Raw genomic sequence first — 17,505 nt, forward strand, 5'->3', positions numbered from 1 at the left:
AAAACCCTTTAAGGTTTGCAGGAGACCCCTTTTTAGGATACCCCCCGCCGCCCCCATAGAGCATTGCACATACACTGCTAAACATTTTTTGTGTGTGGGGGAAAAAAAAAAAAAAAAAAAAAAAAAAAAAAAAATCGGTATTACAGAACAAAAGATAACTTAGGTATTACCTTTGAATGACATGTGCTGTGTCAAGTGGCCCCTGGGCGGGGGTGAAGAGAAGTAGTTCTACCCCCAGCCTCGGGAAACCAATCCTCCATGTGTGATTTTCAAAAGACTAATCCCACCCCTCTCCATCTAATTTATGCCCCCTGGTTCACCTCCCTGCAGTCGTCACCTATCGATGTCCCGCCTGCTGTCTGGAACTCTCGCTGACCTCGTCAGGCATTCTCACACCTACATGGTCAGCAGCTCTTGTACTGTGCGCGCGGAAATGCGCAGATGAAGCGGTGCCGGCCACATAGTCCCACATTCATCTGCGCATGCACCCCACTACGCTGCCAAGTCGGAGTAGCTATGTGGTTTGCATAGCTCCCGGTGCCGCAAACTACGTAGCTACTCCAACTTGGAATAGGAGGGGGCACTTCTAACAGCTATATCTTCTTAACAGTATCACCTAGAAACAAGTTGTGGTGTCACATTAAAGAGGAGAATTACCATTTTAATATCACATCAGGATTTGTAACTGCAACTTTATAAGGTTCTGTGGTGCCCAGAAACACAGGATTCTACTCTTTAATAAGACATCAGGACTGTGTTTCTAGGTGCCACGGTTCAGAAGATATAATCATTTGAATTGTGTCACTGTCATGACATCTATACAAGTGTTATCTGCATGGAGTGGGGTGCAAGTAGAACAAATATAGCCATTTGGCAGTTATGAAGGGGTTAAGTATAATATGGACTTTTCATTTTTAACACTCCAATGTCCAATGTACATTCTAAACTCACTGAACCTTATTTGGACTCTACACCATGGTAATGAGGCTGCAGAACTATTGTTTGCCTTTACATAGCAATCGTTTGTAGAGAATTCAGGCAGTGTTCACTCTAGGTAGCACTATAAATGGTGCTAAATGGTAAATGGATGCACTTGTTTGATTATAATGTAAAATTTCACAGGTACAGGCCTGTAAACCCAAGTGTTGCTGAAGCATATTTGAAGGAAAACCATGACAAATACTATGGGCAGTACTTACAAGGCAGGATATTCTTATAACGGTTTTTATTCTTGTTTTCCTGCCTTTGCCCCTCTTTACGACTGTACAATAGTTTGCATTCCTGTTGCTGCAAAGTCTGAGGAAAGAAAAAGTAATAAAATTCATTTCTGTGGAAGAAACACAGAAACATTTATCTCTGTCATTTTAAGCAGCTGTTGCTGCATCTCCCAGACTGAACAATTACCTGTCAGTCAGAGTTACAATGAGGTCTGCTGTCAACGCGTTCCTAAAATATCCACCCCTCTCGTGGATGGTACCGCGCTCATTTCTACATGGAGATGCAGAGGCGGAAATAACCTGAATACCTCATTATCCGCTGCACTAGATTTCAAGGCCATCCTCTTTACCACCCAGAATCCGATATTTTAATAACCTTACATAAAGCAATGCATTTTATTTGTGGCTGCTAACATGGCGATATAAAATATTAACTTTCCAGAGTCAAGCCAGCGCTGTACATGGTGATGGAAGAGCAGATTCCTGACAGTATGAGGTCTCCACAATGTAACAGACAGATATACCCCTTTGCATAAAGAATATTTTTAGCGTCAGCCATCCATTATGTGGAGAATGATTGCACGCAGCATGGAAGAACCTTCACAATGTATTAGTCGAGGGAACAAGCGTCTGGAGCAGTTGCATTGTGTGCTTATGGCAATAGTCTGGATGCCATTACAATAGACTCATTAATCCACCAGCACGAGCGGCAGAACCAGGATCCTACTGCTACAAACAGGATAGAGTTTACATTGAAAAAAATCCCTCGCTAGTCATTGCAAGTACTAATCTTCTATTGATCGATAAATAAGAACTTAAAGGAGTGGTATCAAGTTTGCAGGTCATACCCTATCTACATTGTAGGGAATAATCAGCTGATCAGTGCTGGGAGCCCCAGCAAACCAGAGAACGGATGCCCCAGGTTGTAAATGCGTCAACAGCATGGGAGTGGGAGAAATTGAGAACCAGCCACAGCATTAACTCCCATATCAAATGAAGCCACAGGATACATGCTCAACCTGACGCTCTATCCATTAGGGAGAACCCGACAACTATTCTCCGGATTGCTGAGAGTCCCATTATCATGACCATTAGGGTCACAGAAGTCAGAGCCTCTCATGTGGATAGGGGATAACATGCCAATTTTGTACAATTCCTTTAATAGCAACAACTATTACAATCGGATTAATAAACACAATGCAATATCTACACAAGAAAAGAGCTTTGTGTCTTCCAGGCAGAAAGGAAGAACAGACAGTTCATGATCAAGATGAACTGTAACTATACAAAAAACATACCTGGCCACAGCCAATAAAGTGGTTACAACGTAGACAAAAAAAAGAAACACTGGGTTTTTATTACAAAACTTTTATAAAACTTTAAAAAAAGTGTCATTCAACTTTCCTAAAACGTTTATAATTTATGAAAGTTGTCCAAAACACCACAAAAACATAACTCGGCCTTTAGAGGTTTTCTGTGGCTGCCACTACTGATCCACACAACTGAGAAATCGCTAATGGGCCTCAGCGATGACAGATTTGTGTACAAGTCATCGCTGATGCCAGTACAAGACTCTCCTTTGGCGACATCTTGACTTAAGGCTGCTCACCACCAATTATGTGACTGCACAGTCCCTGAAACCACCTGATAGATCATGTGCAGTGTTATCCAGGGGCTGCCACAGGCTGTATGAATATTATAGACCCTATTAGTCTGGAATTTACTTCCTACATATGGTACTAGAATCACGCTTTTTGGGGAATGGAGGATGCTTTGCTTTTGCCTGATTTCAATCTGCGGTTTCAGGACCTTTGAAGTTCCTGAAATGGCTTCTGTATTGAGAGCAAGAACAGATGTATGAGGATTTAATGGGTTAATTTCCTTCTGAGTAGAAAATTCGGTGAGCGGTTTTGGTGGCCATGGGCTCCCTAGAAGGCTTGGGACCTTGTATTCTGCCCTATATTATAATTCTCTACCGTGTGTTATCGCCACAAGCAGTGTATGTTGGGATGTGGAAAAAAAAAATCTAACAATATATCAAAACATTAGTATCTGGAATAAATAAGGCACCTCTGTGCTGCGTGGGAATTCGCAATTATGATTTCCTTTGCACTGGTTTTCACATAAGTTTCCTATTGCTGCACCATCACAGTCCAAAGCATGGACACCTAGTCAGGGATTCAACTACATGTGTGACATTTTCACACTATTATGCAGCATATATGCAATACAGGAATCTGCATTCAATTGTCTTATCGCTCGAATGTCCTAGTTATCTCATCTGTGGGACTACGGAAAAAGAAGGTCAGGGCAGCAAGCTACTATGTAACAGTGATATCCATAGCAGACAATACGGGTCTGCTACAACACAAATCAAAGGGACCAGGACCGCAGCACAGGAACAAAGACGGTAGAATAACCTTTACTTTTCCACCCAGTTTGATAACTACAAACACCCTTTAAGACATTGATTTAAAGATAGAGCTGTTTCCTTGTCTCATTCTTCTTAGTGTGTAGTGTTCCTTTATATGTTTGTTAATTACAATTTCCGTACAAGAGACGGGCTTCACCTCCTGGTAAAATACAGCCCTTTACATCACGATTCCATGACCTCCCTGCATCACATATATTTACATTCCGGGGGAATGTATAATTAATAGGAATTAGTGGCGCTTACAAGCCAGGCAAAGTGATGCGGAGGCCATCTGTTTGCAGTTGTTAATTCTGAATTACACAGAGTCATGGTCATTTGGGTCTAGCCTTTTTACTCCAAAAGTTCTCTTTATGCAGCACTATACCTTGCCTCAGACACTGCAGCGCGAGACACCAGAACACAGGCAATGCGGTGCTTTCCTACAGACTGAATGCTGCAATGCCACAGTAAGAGAAAGAGCTAGAAACAAGAGGTCCGCAAACCGCACACATGGCACCTGTAATGTCCATCAATAACTGTGCTCTCAAACAACCCTACACAACATTTACATGGTTTTTTACCGATCTAGTCATAACACCACATTCTGAAACCACCACAATCATATTCAACCCTTGATTGAGTGCAATGGTCAGAAATGTGCTCTGTAGTCATTTTTATTGTATATAGGGTCAGCGAGTACAGCGCCCTGCTGTTCCCATCAGCCTCAGTCAATGGACAGAAAGACAGTGAACCTGCATGACAATGGCCCAATAGAAAAAGGATTTCCAGCGCACACTCTTGTCCGGTTAAAATCTTGCTTTATTGGTGCAACAATACATCGGTTGTGTTCACAATGAAGAAATAAATGATCGACGCGTTTCGGCTGAATAGCCTTAGTCTTGATCTCATATAACACATAAAATAGTGACCCTTTATATAAAACTAGCGAAGGTGGTCACATGACCAAAATCGCAAACAAGGAGGGAGGGGAAAATAAATTTAACCCTTTCCACAAGAAAATGTAGCCATACTGCAAATACTAGATCAAATATAATCCATGGTCTAGATGTGTCTATACCATTAGGAGAAACATAGATGTTAAAATACATATTACAAGGTACATATTTTTGTTAATAAACTGTTATCAGATCATGTCTATGGTTAATCCCTTTTGGTTGTCTGGTTTCTAAAACGAAGATCCAGTACGATTCTCTGTTCAAAAGTTTCTTTTGTAAGTCTCCGCCTCTGGCGGGCTTGGAGACCTTTTCTATACCTGTCCATTTGAAACTGGATAAGTCCCCTTCATGCATATCTCTAAAGTGCTTTGTAAGAGAGGAGACATTAAATGAGTTGTTTGTTACGTCTGACATGTGTCGTCTGATACGAACTTTTGCCGGACAGGTTGTGCAGCCTACATATTGTATTCTGCACGAGGTGCAGGAAGCCAAATAGATGATATTAGAAGTGTTGCAATTAATGTAGGTTTTTATAGGGTAGATATGCAAAGTTCTATATGAGGTAAAGGAATCCCCTTTCATAATAAATTCGCATGCTTTACAATGTTTATGTCCACATTTGTGGCACCCTGGGTAATTTAGCCACGTTCTTCTATCTTTCTCTGTTTTATCACTGATGAACAGGCTAGGGGATAAAGTGGAACCTATGGTTTTGCCCTTTTTGGCTACAAATCTTACTCCCCGACTGATAATATCATGATAGTCCTTATCAAAAAGGAGTACAGGTAAGTACTTTTTAACTATCCGTTTGATATTGTGAAATTGGTTACTAAATTGTAATGGCACCACAGAAACTCCTACTAGTGGTAGTACATGTCCTAATCATAGGCAAGGGCTCCATGGCTGTGCTGTGTGCATTACACTGATAGATAGATTTATTTTAATGGGAACATATTGCAACCATGCCCCATTACTGACAGTCATGCCCTTTACAAACAAATATTACACCTTTATGGGCTTTGTTCCATCACATTATCCTCTATCCACAGAACAGGGGTTAACTCCCAGCACTGGGACCCCCATGGATACAGAGAAAAGGGGACCTTCGTATCCACAAATTAAACATATGATCTGGTCATGTGCCCTGCTATTCTACTCATCTCTATGGCACTAAAGCAGCACATGGCTACTTACCTCAGTTGAGAACCTTTTTGGCTGAGAGAGCCATGAATGCCACATACGGTACTTGAAAATGTAATTCTGTCAGAGTTATACAATATGTTTAAAACTAAATATAAAGTAGGTGTATCAAGTACGCTGTTGCTAACAAATAAAAGATAAAGTACTTCTTTCCAAAGAATTGGGTAAGTAGTGAAAATGTATAAAGGAGATGTAATTTTGAAGGGAGCAGAGATCGATAATATGGCTGCAATGGTAGAAATAGATATAAAAGCTACATAAGCTGAGGTTACTTAGGGTAAGGTCTAGTGAAGCAGAGAGGACAGAGCAGAGAACAGTTCTAGTATATATATATGGAGATGTATGCGCTCCAATGTCCATCACGCTCACCCGGAAATCCAGCTAGCTAGCGTGACGGAACGTCTGAACCCGTGTGCCAGCAAGCCAACCAGACATCTGAGACCTGGAAGTTCGGGTAACCACAGTGACTGATCAGGAAAGGCGGCACACAAGGTCGTACGCTTCTATAGTAACCACACCGCCTTCTGTCACTGCACATAGAATGCAGTGAACGAGAGAGCAAAGATATGTGTATGAAGCGGCAACAAAATGTAGACGTACGATGCAGGGACAGGAAGCCGAGCCAGATGCAGCCAAAAAAAGAGCCACAGCTGGATCGCGAGTACAGTGCACATGCATGACCCGCCACTCTCATCAATCGGCACGTTATCCCCTAACATATTTTAGCCAAACATAACTGTTCTGATGGGTTTGGCTGACCATCTAATGTGTATGGGGGAGTTTTCAACTCTACTAATGATTGGCCAGTGCTATAGGGGACACCTCCACTATATCAACAATCTAATAGTAAAGATAGCTGTATACATTTAACTAACTTTTTTATACCTGATGATTTGCTCTCAAAAGGAGATAAGCTGCCACCAAAGGTGGCTGTTTTTCTCTTTTCAGCTCTTTCCAGCTCTTTTTCTAGTGGTAAAAGAGCATGCATATCTATGGGGGTGTTAACAGAAGCAAGCAAAAGCTACTTATAGAATTGTAAGGTGACCAGATTAAGAACAGATTCCCCACCAACAAAATAAGAACATACATGAATAAATAAATATAGGAAATATATAGGCCAGTCTATTCATCCATACCTCAAACTCTTCCCAAAAGCCCTGCTTAAATTTATCAGCAGTCTCCGCCGGCTTACTGAGCTCCTTCACTCGGCTCTCAATTTCTGCTGCATTAATACGCGTTGTATTCAACGGCTAAAATAAAGCAAAAATGAAGGGTTATTACGTGTACTGAAAGCTTTAAGCTTAAATAGAAATAAATGTTAACTTGAAATGTTCCTACAAGAAAAATTTTCCCATTTATGAATTCACCTGTTTGAGTTGTAGAACTGTTCCAAGTGTTTCAACCATTGGGTTCTTCTTGTAATGTTCTACCAGATCTGTCAAAGAATCAAACTTCTCTCCACCACCAACATCGTATTTGAGATCCTGAAAAACAACAAAAACCTAAAGTATTACAATTGTGGCACAATATCGTACAAAAATTGGATTTTCAGGACTACAGGCAGATAAATAAAAACCTCAGGGCTAAGTTCTTTTTGCTTTTAACATATTTCTGATGTTACAACGAATTTTATATAGAAAGATGAATACACATTGGTATGAATTTACAACAAAATTAATTTAAATATGGACAAGAATATTTTTCCTATAGCCTTAGGATCTTCATATCACTAAAACTGAAATAAACTAGAATTTTTAAGACAGTCACAATTATAGCAATAAAACAGATTAAAAAGTAAAGGCAGCCATCAACCCTAGACATCCAGGCAATTTAATTTGACTTGGTGGTACAGGCTGTCAACTGTTAATCATCATGAAACAAATGCAATGAAAACAAATGTTTACATAAAACTTACATTAAATAACATGCCGTATATACTCGAGTATAAGCCGCCCCGAGTATAAACCGAGACCCCTAATCTTACCACCAAAAACTGTGAAAACCTATTAACTTGAGTATTAGCCGAGGCTGGGAAATGCATTGGTCAGTCTCCCAGCAAGCCCCCAGTGGTATAAAACCAGCCCAGCAAGCACAAAAAAAAAATTCATTAAAGGAAACCTACCACTTCTGAAGGTAGGTATGAGATACAAACACCGGGCACCAGCTCAGGGTGAGCTGGTGCCGGTGCTTAGTCTCGTTAGTGTTAAAACCGCGGTATCGCGGTTTTAACACTTTTGAAACTTTCTAGCAGAAACTGCTTCGGCGCTTCGTGCACACGATCGTGCGCGCGCGCGCCTACATTGGAAACGCCGCAGGCGTTGCGCGCGCACGGTCGCGCGCAGCGCCGAAGCAGTTTCTGCTAGAAAGTTTCAAAAGTGTTAAAACCGCGATACCGCGGTTTTAACACTAACGAGACTAAGCACCGGCACCAGCTCACCCTGAGCTGGTGCCCGGTGTTTGTATCTCATACCTACCTTCAGAAGTGGTAGGTTTCCTTTAACTTTTGTATAAGCCGAGGTGAGGTTTTTCAGCACAAAAACTTGGCTTATACATGAGTATATACTGTAAACATTAGTTTAAATTATCCCTTATCAAAATTTCGGTCAATATTTACTTTATCTGTGAGGTGTGAGCAGCTTCTGTGTGCTCATCCATATTCTCCCTGCAGAACCTCTTTTAGAGGAAAAAAAAAAAGGGACAGTCTATGCGTCACAAATCCAGAGTTCTAGCCCTCTGGTAGATGTCCACCAGGTAGGTGGTAAAGCAAATCCCTTTTCGAATACCCCATTAGAGCACTCAGAAACCCCTCTGTAAAGTAAAACAGAGAGTCATCATGCATTGATGACCAAAGTATTATCTCAGAAATAGTAATTTCAGCCCGATAAAACCAAAATACAGTCAATATTTGACAATCTTTGTATCCAGTTTTTACAGTATAGAGTAGTATACAATTTAACCAGCATTTGCCCACATTAAAAGACATTACACACACATCCCAGTGTGCCAACTCATGTTAGGAGAAGGAGATCCTTACTTGGGATGAGATCACATTCTCTAGGCTTTGCCGGTTCATGACAGACAGAACTAGGACATCAGAAAGATTCGAGGCACAGAAAGATCTCTACTGACATACTTATTACCTCAAGGACAGAAGCTACAAATGAATGTTTGCTGGAAAGGGCTTGGCATTTTCCATCTGACTTTTTATGCAGATTCTTAAATAGAAATGAACACCAGTTTCTGCCATTTGCATGAAGAAGGCAGAAAGCAGCTGTTTCACCCAGTAAAAGCGTGAAGCTGCAAGTCACTTAAAGGGAACCTGTCACCAGGAGACCTCGATTTTAGCCCTCCACACTTCCCCATAGAGCATTGCATGTACACGGCTAAACATCTTTTATTGCAAGAATCGGCTTTACAGAGAAAAAGATAACTTATATTTTACCTTTGAAAGACCTGTGCAGTGTGACTACTCCAGCCGCCAAATGGGCGGGGTTGAAGAGGAGTATATTTCCCCCCCACCCTCGGGAAACGTCTCATCAGTGTCTCATTTTCAAATCAATATTACCGCCCCTCATCCGCCCTTCGTCTTCATTTGAACGCCCCCTTGCTCGGCCCTACTGTTGACGTCACCTACTCACGTCCCGCCTGATTGCCGCAACTCTCGCTGACCGCGTCTGGCATTCTCGCGCCTGCATCGCTTGTGCTGTGCGCAGATGAAGCAGTGCCGGCCGCAAGGTCCCCGAATTCATCTGCGCATGCGCCACACTACGCTGCCAACTCACCCTAGGTAGTGTGGCGCATGCGCAGATGAATGGATTTGAAAATGAGACACTGATGAGATGTTTCCCCGAGGGTGGGGGGAAATATACTCCTTTTTTTAATTTAATTCTTCTCTTTTTCAAAACAAAACATACAAAAATTCATAAAGCATTGAACAAAAAAAAAAAAAAAAAGCAGCAGTATAGAAAAATATATATATACACATTAGCAGCTGTCTTCCCAACCCCCCGAACCCACTCCCTCCCGCTACGGCATGCAGTGGGTCCGACTTGCTCCAGTGATGGATGTTTTCTAGCGCCTATTCCGACTCGACTCCATATTCTCCCGTGTCATGTAGATTTTACTTGCTTCTTCTCTCTTTAGACATTGCAGGAGGGTTACTTTTTTAGCATTAATAATTTCCTACGAGTCTTTGGCTGGAATAGTTTTTTCCTTTGATCACAGTGGAATAGGAACAGCCAGGGGTTCACTGCAAGTCTATTCATTAAGTCATACATATTAATATTATCTATAAGTTCTGTCCAATAACTTACTATATGCGGACAGGCCCAGAAACATTGGGAGAAATTTGCATTAATTGTACCACATTTTGGGCACTATTTTACATCCACTTCAATGAGATCTAGAACGTTATTGAAGGCTCAGTAAGCTGTGTAGACTGTTTTCGATTGGATTTCTGGCTGTGGTAAATTATATTTTTTCATTATACTGTATATTCAAACGATACGATGAGAGTGTGGTATTGTGGAAGATCTTATTACCTACATGGGAACTAAACAACTTTAATACAGTACATGTCTTCTTAGGTAGCAAAGTAGTAATAATAGCGGTTTTGTAATTATTTGGTTAGCATCCCCTCTATTTTCATTATTTGGCTCACCCTCTTTAGGGTAAAAAGCCAGGGTTGCAATTATAATGCAGAAAAAAAATTACTATCAAGAGCTGTAAACTTATCACAAGACAATGAGGAGAGATGGTGCAGCGAGGATTTAGAACTAGATACAACAGAACGAAGAGCAATCTGTGTTTATGTACTAAATAGACACCAGAAAAAAATTCCTGGACCCTTAATAATAGCCGGTGATAAAAGAAAATTCATACTTTGAGGACTTTAACTTGGCAGTAGCTATAGAGGCAGTTAGTAATTAAGTCCGAATTGTATGCAAGTCGGATCTGGTATATTTTATAAATACCTCTGTGTCTGGGCACTGTAGTATCTATGGTATAGAGGAGAAGCGCTGTACCGCCCTTCACTAGCATCACTGAGGACACCCATATTTTTGGGACCCCTTAAGCACAGGTCCATACGGACCTGTATTTGTTTAAGAGTCCCAAAACTGGTGACAGTCCTCTTTAAGAACTTAACCAAAATGAAGCCTAACTTCGGAGTTACACTTTAAAGGAAGCCTTTAAGCCAGAAGCAGATCTTATGGTAGATTCCTCCTGCCTGCCTGCCTCTCCTCTCCCCTAATTTGTTAAAAACGTAATTTTAGTAATATGTAAATGAACTGCAGAGGTTAGGGGTGTGAATTAGCCCAAGCTCCCAATGCCCAGTCAGGCTAGTACACACCAGTAGCTTCTGCAGTTACATATTACTAAAATAAAGTTTAACAAGTTAGTTTCCTGGATTATTAAATTACAGATTAGGGCAGAGGTAGGCAGGAGGAATCAGCCATCAGTTCTACTTTTGATGATAGCTTCCTCATAGTAGATTTCCTTTAACTCCCCTTCCAAATGACAAAAATGTTTTAGAAGAGATTTAGGAGAGGCTTTTTTTTTAGCTAAATAGTTTGCCTAGTAATAATAATAATTCCTTTACTTATATAGCGCACACAGATTACTCAGCGCTGCACAGAGTTTGCCAAATCAGTCCCTGTCCCCAATGGGATTCCCAATCTAATCAACCTACCAGTAGGTTTTGGAGTATGGGAGGAAACCGAAGGAAACCAACGCAAACGCGGAGAGAACATACAAACTCTTTGGTATATGGTATTCCTAGCATTGCACTGGTAAAATTCCAACACTGCAAATGACAATAAAACACATATACACCATTTTCTTACAGGATTTGTTCTTACAGCTTTCACTGTGCGGCCCAAAATACACAATGGGAAGATTTATCAAAACTGTTTTAGGTACTGATCACAAACAATCAGCGCTCAGCTTTCATTTTCCAGCAGCAGTTTATAAAATAAAAAGCTAAGCTCTGATTGGTTGCCATAATCAACAACAACAGTTTCATTAAAAATGTCAAGTGTAATTGCTTATACAATATACAGTACTGAGCAGTGGATGGGGGTTCCCAGGATGTTCTTGGCGCCAATCACTGAAAGAAGCGACTTTGATTGGTTAAACTTATGTCTGACAAGTAACCTATATCATTACCCGGACCCATTTCTACAGAAATATGTCACTCAAATGAAAAGTTATCTAAGGGACTCCTCCCATCTTATCAATATTCTGAACGAACTTCCTTAGGAGGAGGATTTTGTACTAGCTATCCTCAACATCACAGCTCTATACACAAACATCGAGCACCACTTAGGATTGGCCTGTATAGAGGTCATTCTGGAACGGCTGATCATGCCACTTACATCAGCTGATAGCAATCGGGGTTGTGCGCTACCCTATATGGAGAGGGCTCAGCTCGTGGGCCCTTTCCATACCACACTGCTGTAGCAGATGCATGGCAGTGGCTGCGACTGGAGTGCTGGCCTCTAAACAGAGGCCTGGAAGTGACAGGTAAATTATTTTTACAGCCCCACCCACAGCTGCCTGTAAATTTTTCAATCCTGGACAACCCCTTTAAATATACAGTGACATACAGGTTGGGATAAGTCAATATCATATTGGTTGGTATCTGGGCCCCAGATAATCTATCTGGGTACTAGCTGTGTTGTGGTCCTGTAGCCACTATCCTCATGACAGAACATCACTCAAAAGGCTTAACAACCGCTATGACTATATTAGTTATTATTATAGTTGGATATGATGGAATGAACGGTGCAGCTTGTAGCCCACTCACAGCAGTAAACAATTTTGCTAAAGAAAATTTGGAAAGAGACATCCTGTTGAAAAAAAAATATAATAAAAAGTGTTTCTAGAGATCAGTAAATAAAAGTAAATTCTCAAGACAGATTACCTGGCATCTTATCATGACATGTGTCACTTTAGACTTGCCATCATTGCTCTCTCCTTTATCATCACCCGTGCGAACAGACAAGACGAAATCTCCAGGGTGACTCTGGCTCTCACGCACCAGAAAGCTTCCATGTTTGCCCTTCTCAGTTAGCAACTTCTCAGCCTCCTTCCCTGAGAGATGACCGTGAAACCACCTAAACACCGAGCAGAAAAGGAAATAAAAAGATTTACTTATAAAAGAATGAAGGCATTTAGGTTTACCACAATTATAGGCATCCAATGATATTAGTAATTAACTTTGTATTATAAACCTCTAGATTATAAAGTACTACTCACCTCTCGGATGTGGGATCCGCACAGTTTAAAGGATATTTTAGCTCAATAACATCCCCATTTTTTTCCTTAAGTTGTCCATGGTGTTCCATGTAATACTGAACTAACTCAGCAAGAGTAGCAAATTTTTCCCCTCCGTACAAATCATAGTAATCACCGGTGTTCTGGATCTTTATGTGAGTCACTGCTCCATTCCTCCTACAAGAAGAAGCACGCATGTATAAGACAAGGTCATGTGTAACATTCATCATCATTGAACAAGAGCAATACCTGGCCAAGTAAAGAAACACAAACTAGTCGAATAATAGTGAACTGGGACACCTTTGATATATTGAAACTAATATATTCCAGTTGTGTTTGCTAAAAGAGAACCTGCCATGCAAAGTGACCCACCCAAAATAAAGACTTCATTAAAAACTATGATTAAAATTCATGGCCCATATCCCTAAATGATTCATTTCCATGACTGAAATATTACAAAAATCCGTTTGTAAACTTATATGCAACTGACCTGATGTGAGTCAATCACTTTAAGCGAGTCCTGCATATTAAAATTTACTTGCATTGCCCTGCCTACTTCTTCCTTAATTGACAGGTCTAAGTGCTTTGATATTTTACTGTGTGCAACATTGGGTGAAAGTTTGGGCACTTATAGTCATGTGACCAGTATGCCTTCATCTAAGGTCCTGCGACCTTCTACGTCACAGCCATGGAGAGGAAACATTTAGAGTGTTCACATATACTGCTAGCGCTGCGTTGCCACTAGGGTACAGGTGCGGGCCTCGGTCTAATCGCATATGTGCTTCTAAGGAAACACAAGTGATCGGTAACCAGAACGCAATGTTTTAATGAAAGACACCGGGTTCTGGATAATGATTTCCAAGGTTTATATAGAAACGAATAAACGTTGCCCCTGTACCCTAGCGCTGCACTAGCAGTATGTGAGACCGCACCCTTAGGGATAAGGGCTATTCTTTTTAATTATAGTTTTTATGAAGTCATTATTTGGGGAGGTTCTCTTTAAGGGCAGTAGGCCACAAGTGAGTGTGCACACACATACAGCCATCTAGGGATCAGGCCAGTATATACCAGGTGTGCCCTCAGTATACAAAACATATATTATAAATAATTAATAACCTAATGGTCCATAGTGCATAAAGGAAAAAAAACAGGACCTATGTGTAATAAGTGACCAGCACAGGTGTTTCTAAAGTAAAACTACCGTCAAAATCAATAATAGATAAACCAGGGGCACTTACTCATAGATCCAGGCACAGTCACTGTGGTAATCTCATTATATTTGTTATCCATGGCCTCCATCCTTCTAAAATCAACTTTATAATTATGCTAATGATCCTGAGGGGCTAGATTAGCCCCACTGTGATATGGCTTTACAGTCTGTTACACTGGCTCACCCTTCACCCTGTTCCCTCTGCAAAGAGTTTGCCATCGAATATTCAAGGCATCCTATTGCAGTGCCAAGCCCCCCAAGATTTGAGGACCTCAGCGCTATATTAAAGCAACTCATCCTTGGCTGCCTGGGACCACAGGAGGAGTGAGGAGATGTGTACGTAACTGGATTATCTTTGACCTCTCCCATTTAGAGGACCCTGAAGGGCAGCTTTAAAAATAATCTGAATTTCTCCCCTTTTTTTTATTTTACTGTATTGGCATCTTCAGGATGCCGATATAATTGAAAGTTGTGACAGAGAAAGGAACAATAAGTGGGTTTTGCTGCAATTTGGGAATTCAATCTTTACATTTAAAGAACTAGAGGTACATGTGATCTGTAATCAATCAATGTTATACAAAAGTATAAAGCAAACAAAAGTCTCCAGGGAACCTGTCCAGCAATAATCATATCATCTCTATTGATTACTACTCATCTCATTAATATTTGGATATTGAAGTAATTTAAATCATTCTGTCACATCAAACCTCTTACCTAACAGAGAGTGTAAAGTCGCCTGGGTTACTCTTACTGGGCCGAGCCAAAAAACTACCATCAACACCACGGGTCAAGAGAAGATTTTCAGCCTCAACACCTGTTATATTCGGGTGGAACCATCTGTAACAGGAGGAAATTAAACAAAATTAATTATGATGTGTCAACAAAGCCATGCAATGTTAGAAAAAAAAGTTAGAGAAAACCGGAAAGCTCCACTGATTTACTAAACTTGTTTTCCTTATGGAAGAACATAACAATAATCATAATAATAATAATAATAATAATAATCTTTATTTCTAATGAGCCTTCATATTCCATAGGTCATGGGGGACATATACAAATATAATAAGACAAACAGTCATATGGAACAATAGGAGTGAAGGCCCTGCTCACAAGAGCTTACAGTCTAAGAGGATGAGGGGGTGACACAAGAGGTTGTATAAAGGTCCAGCCATTCTTTATAGGGGAACATAGAAACAAAATAATAAAAATCCACCCAAAAAAATCTAAGAAGAACTGATAAATGGATATCATCAGTTGGAGCGGTCTCCCATGAAAAACAACAGAAATCTCAGAAACAAGCTCCATACAACAAATTAGATAAAGCAGACCAGTCTTCCATGGGCAACTAGAACAGTTTTACCGCAGACATTTCTGATAAATCTCCCCCAACCAACTACAGTACATGGAACATCACAGATTGAGTTGAGGACTCCTGCTCTCACGACCCAAACCTGATGACAATGTATCCCAATATAAAGCTTATAAGGTCTATCCTACCTAAAATAAGCTTATATGGATTTAAAAGAGTTTAATGTTAATGGTTTTCTTTATAGCTAAAACGCCTATATACCATACATAACACATATCATATCGGTATCAAGCACCACTGTAGAAAGCTTCAGAAAATAGTGTTGCTAAATAACAGGAAATGTATTTTAAAAAAAAGTGAAATACCACTGTACAATAGGGAATGTTGTATCATAGACACATTGCTCCCCCTTGTGGTAAACTACTGAATGTCCAACCTACACTGCATGTGAATGCAGCCTTAAAGGGGTTTTCCCACAAATAAAAGTTAGGCCCTATACACGGGATAGGGCCTAACTTGCTGATCAGTGGGGGTCTCCGCACTGAGACCCCGACAGATCACGAAAACGAGTGGTCCCACGTACCTTTGTCAGACCCCTCATCGCTCCATCAGACTAATGGAGCAGACGGCTGCACATGACCGTTCTTCTCCATTAATCTCTATGGAGCTGACGGAAATTGCCGAGCGCTGCCAAGAAAAAAAAAAAACTAATAAAGATGCGGATTGTTCCTCAAAAAATTCTGATATTAATAATAACTACTATGGTGTACAACTCATTGAGAGAAGTATAGACCATTTCACCTGAGATCTTTCCTATGTCACCAGTCAGGCTGCCACTTCCTCTGTACAGACACAAAGGCCAGAAACAACAAAGTAACAAATAGTAACTTCACCACAGATGGGAAAAGGGGAGATGGAGCGGCCACACTTGTTGTGCATGTCAGACACCCCTCTGCACGCCTATGAGGAGGGAAGGTACTCGCTTGTCCCAAGTCAGAGCAATTTGAAAAATCTGCAGGTTGCTATCATTACCAGTAGGAGCTCCAGACAGATGCACAAATCCCTGCATAGAGGTAAATGACCCAAAAACAGAGATGCAGCGTGTGATAGATGGTGCTCTATGGAGATATAATACCTGCAGCCACGGCTGTGCTCAAGTAAGCTGAGGAAGGGTTAATACATGGATTTTCATATACTGCAACTAACACATGATATTTGTAACACATATATGGGATAGCCTAATATATACTGTTTGTGTAACTTTATATTTTAAAGAAGCTTTGTCATGTCGATTTTGGATCCAAAACCAACTACAGGTCCTTACTGACCTGTGGTTTAGGGTCCCAAATCGACTTGAGAATTGGTGAGGAAAAAAAAAACCAAAAACTTATATTTGCATAGATGTGAGTCTCCAGATCCTGCATGATTATGTGATAATGTTGCGGCTTCATTGCGCATGCACTGCACTTACAGCACTTGTGCAATGAAGCCAGGGTGTACTACCCCGCCTTCACTTACTGCAACGCATATGTGGTGAGTGTAAAGGACAAGGCAAGTATAAAGTTTGGGGTTTATTTTAACTGATTGCTTAAAAATCATACAGGGCGATTTGGGACACTTAATCACCTAAAAGGTCCTTATTTTATATGTAGATGCTTAAATGTATACTTATTCAATAACTATACTAGTAATAGAAAACCCTTAACATAAAATCCTAAAAACATATGCCTTTTAATATAATAATCTTTTAACATTTTATGTAGAGGGTTATCTATTTTTCTTTAATTTTGGATGTTTTTTCACCGATTGACACACGGTTTTGTCAGAGCACATCTCTAGGAGGTGGGTGCTTATTCCTAGTGACACTTACAATTCTGTTATATTTACACGTGTTATAGGGAAAGGGAAGATGATAAAAAATGTTT

The 17,505-nt window shown here is 40.5% G+C and overlaps 1 protein-coding gene across 1 annotated transcript in view; it reads right to left on the minus strand.

Annotated features, from left to right (window-relative positions):
- PTPN11 (protein tyrosine phosphatase non-receptor type 11) overlaps positions 1 to 17,505 on the minus strand; it is a 41,543-nt gene that overhangs the window by 18,968 nt on the left and 5,070 nt on the right. Inside the window, exons 2-7 of the mRNA XM_072142739.1 lie at positions 14,986 to 15,108; positions 13,044 to 13,238; positions 12,709 to 12,901; positions 7,154 to 7,270; positions 6,923 to 7,036; positions 1,200 to 1,296 (exon numbers count right to left, since the gene is read on the minus strand). Of these exons, the coding sequence (XP_071998840.1) occupies positions 1,200 to 1,296; positions 6,923 to 7,036; positions 7,154 to 7,270; positions 12,709 to 12,901; positions 13,044 to 13,238; positions 14,986 to 15,108 (839 nt within the window). The remainder of the gene's footprint in view (positions 1 to 1,199; positions 1,297 to 6,922; positions 7,037 to 7,153; positions 7,271 to 12,708; positions 12,902 to 13,043; positions 13,239 to 14,985; positions 15,109 to 17,505) is intronic.

Source organism: Engystomops pustulosus, chromosome 1 (genome assembly GCF_040894005.1).
Source record: "Engystomops pustulosus chromosome 1, aEngPut4.maternal, whole genome shotgun sequence".
Classification (NCBI taxonomy): domain Eukaryota; kingdom Metazoa; phylum Chordata; class Amphibia; order Anura; family Leptodactylidae; genus Engystomops; species Engystomops pustulosus.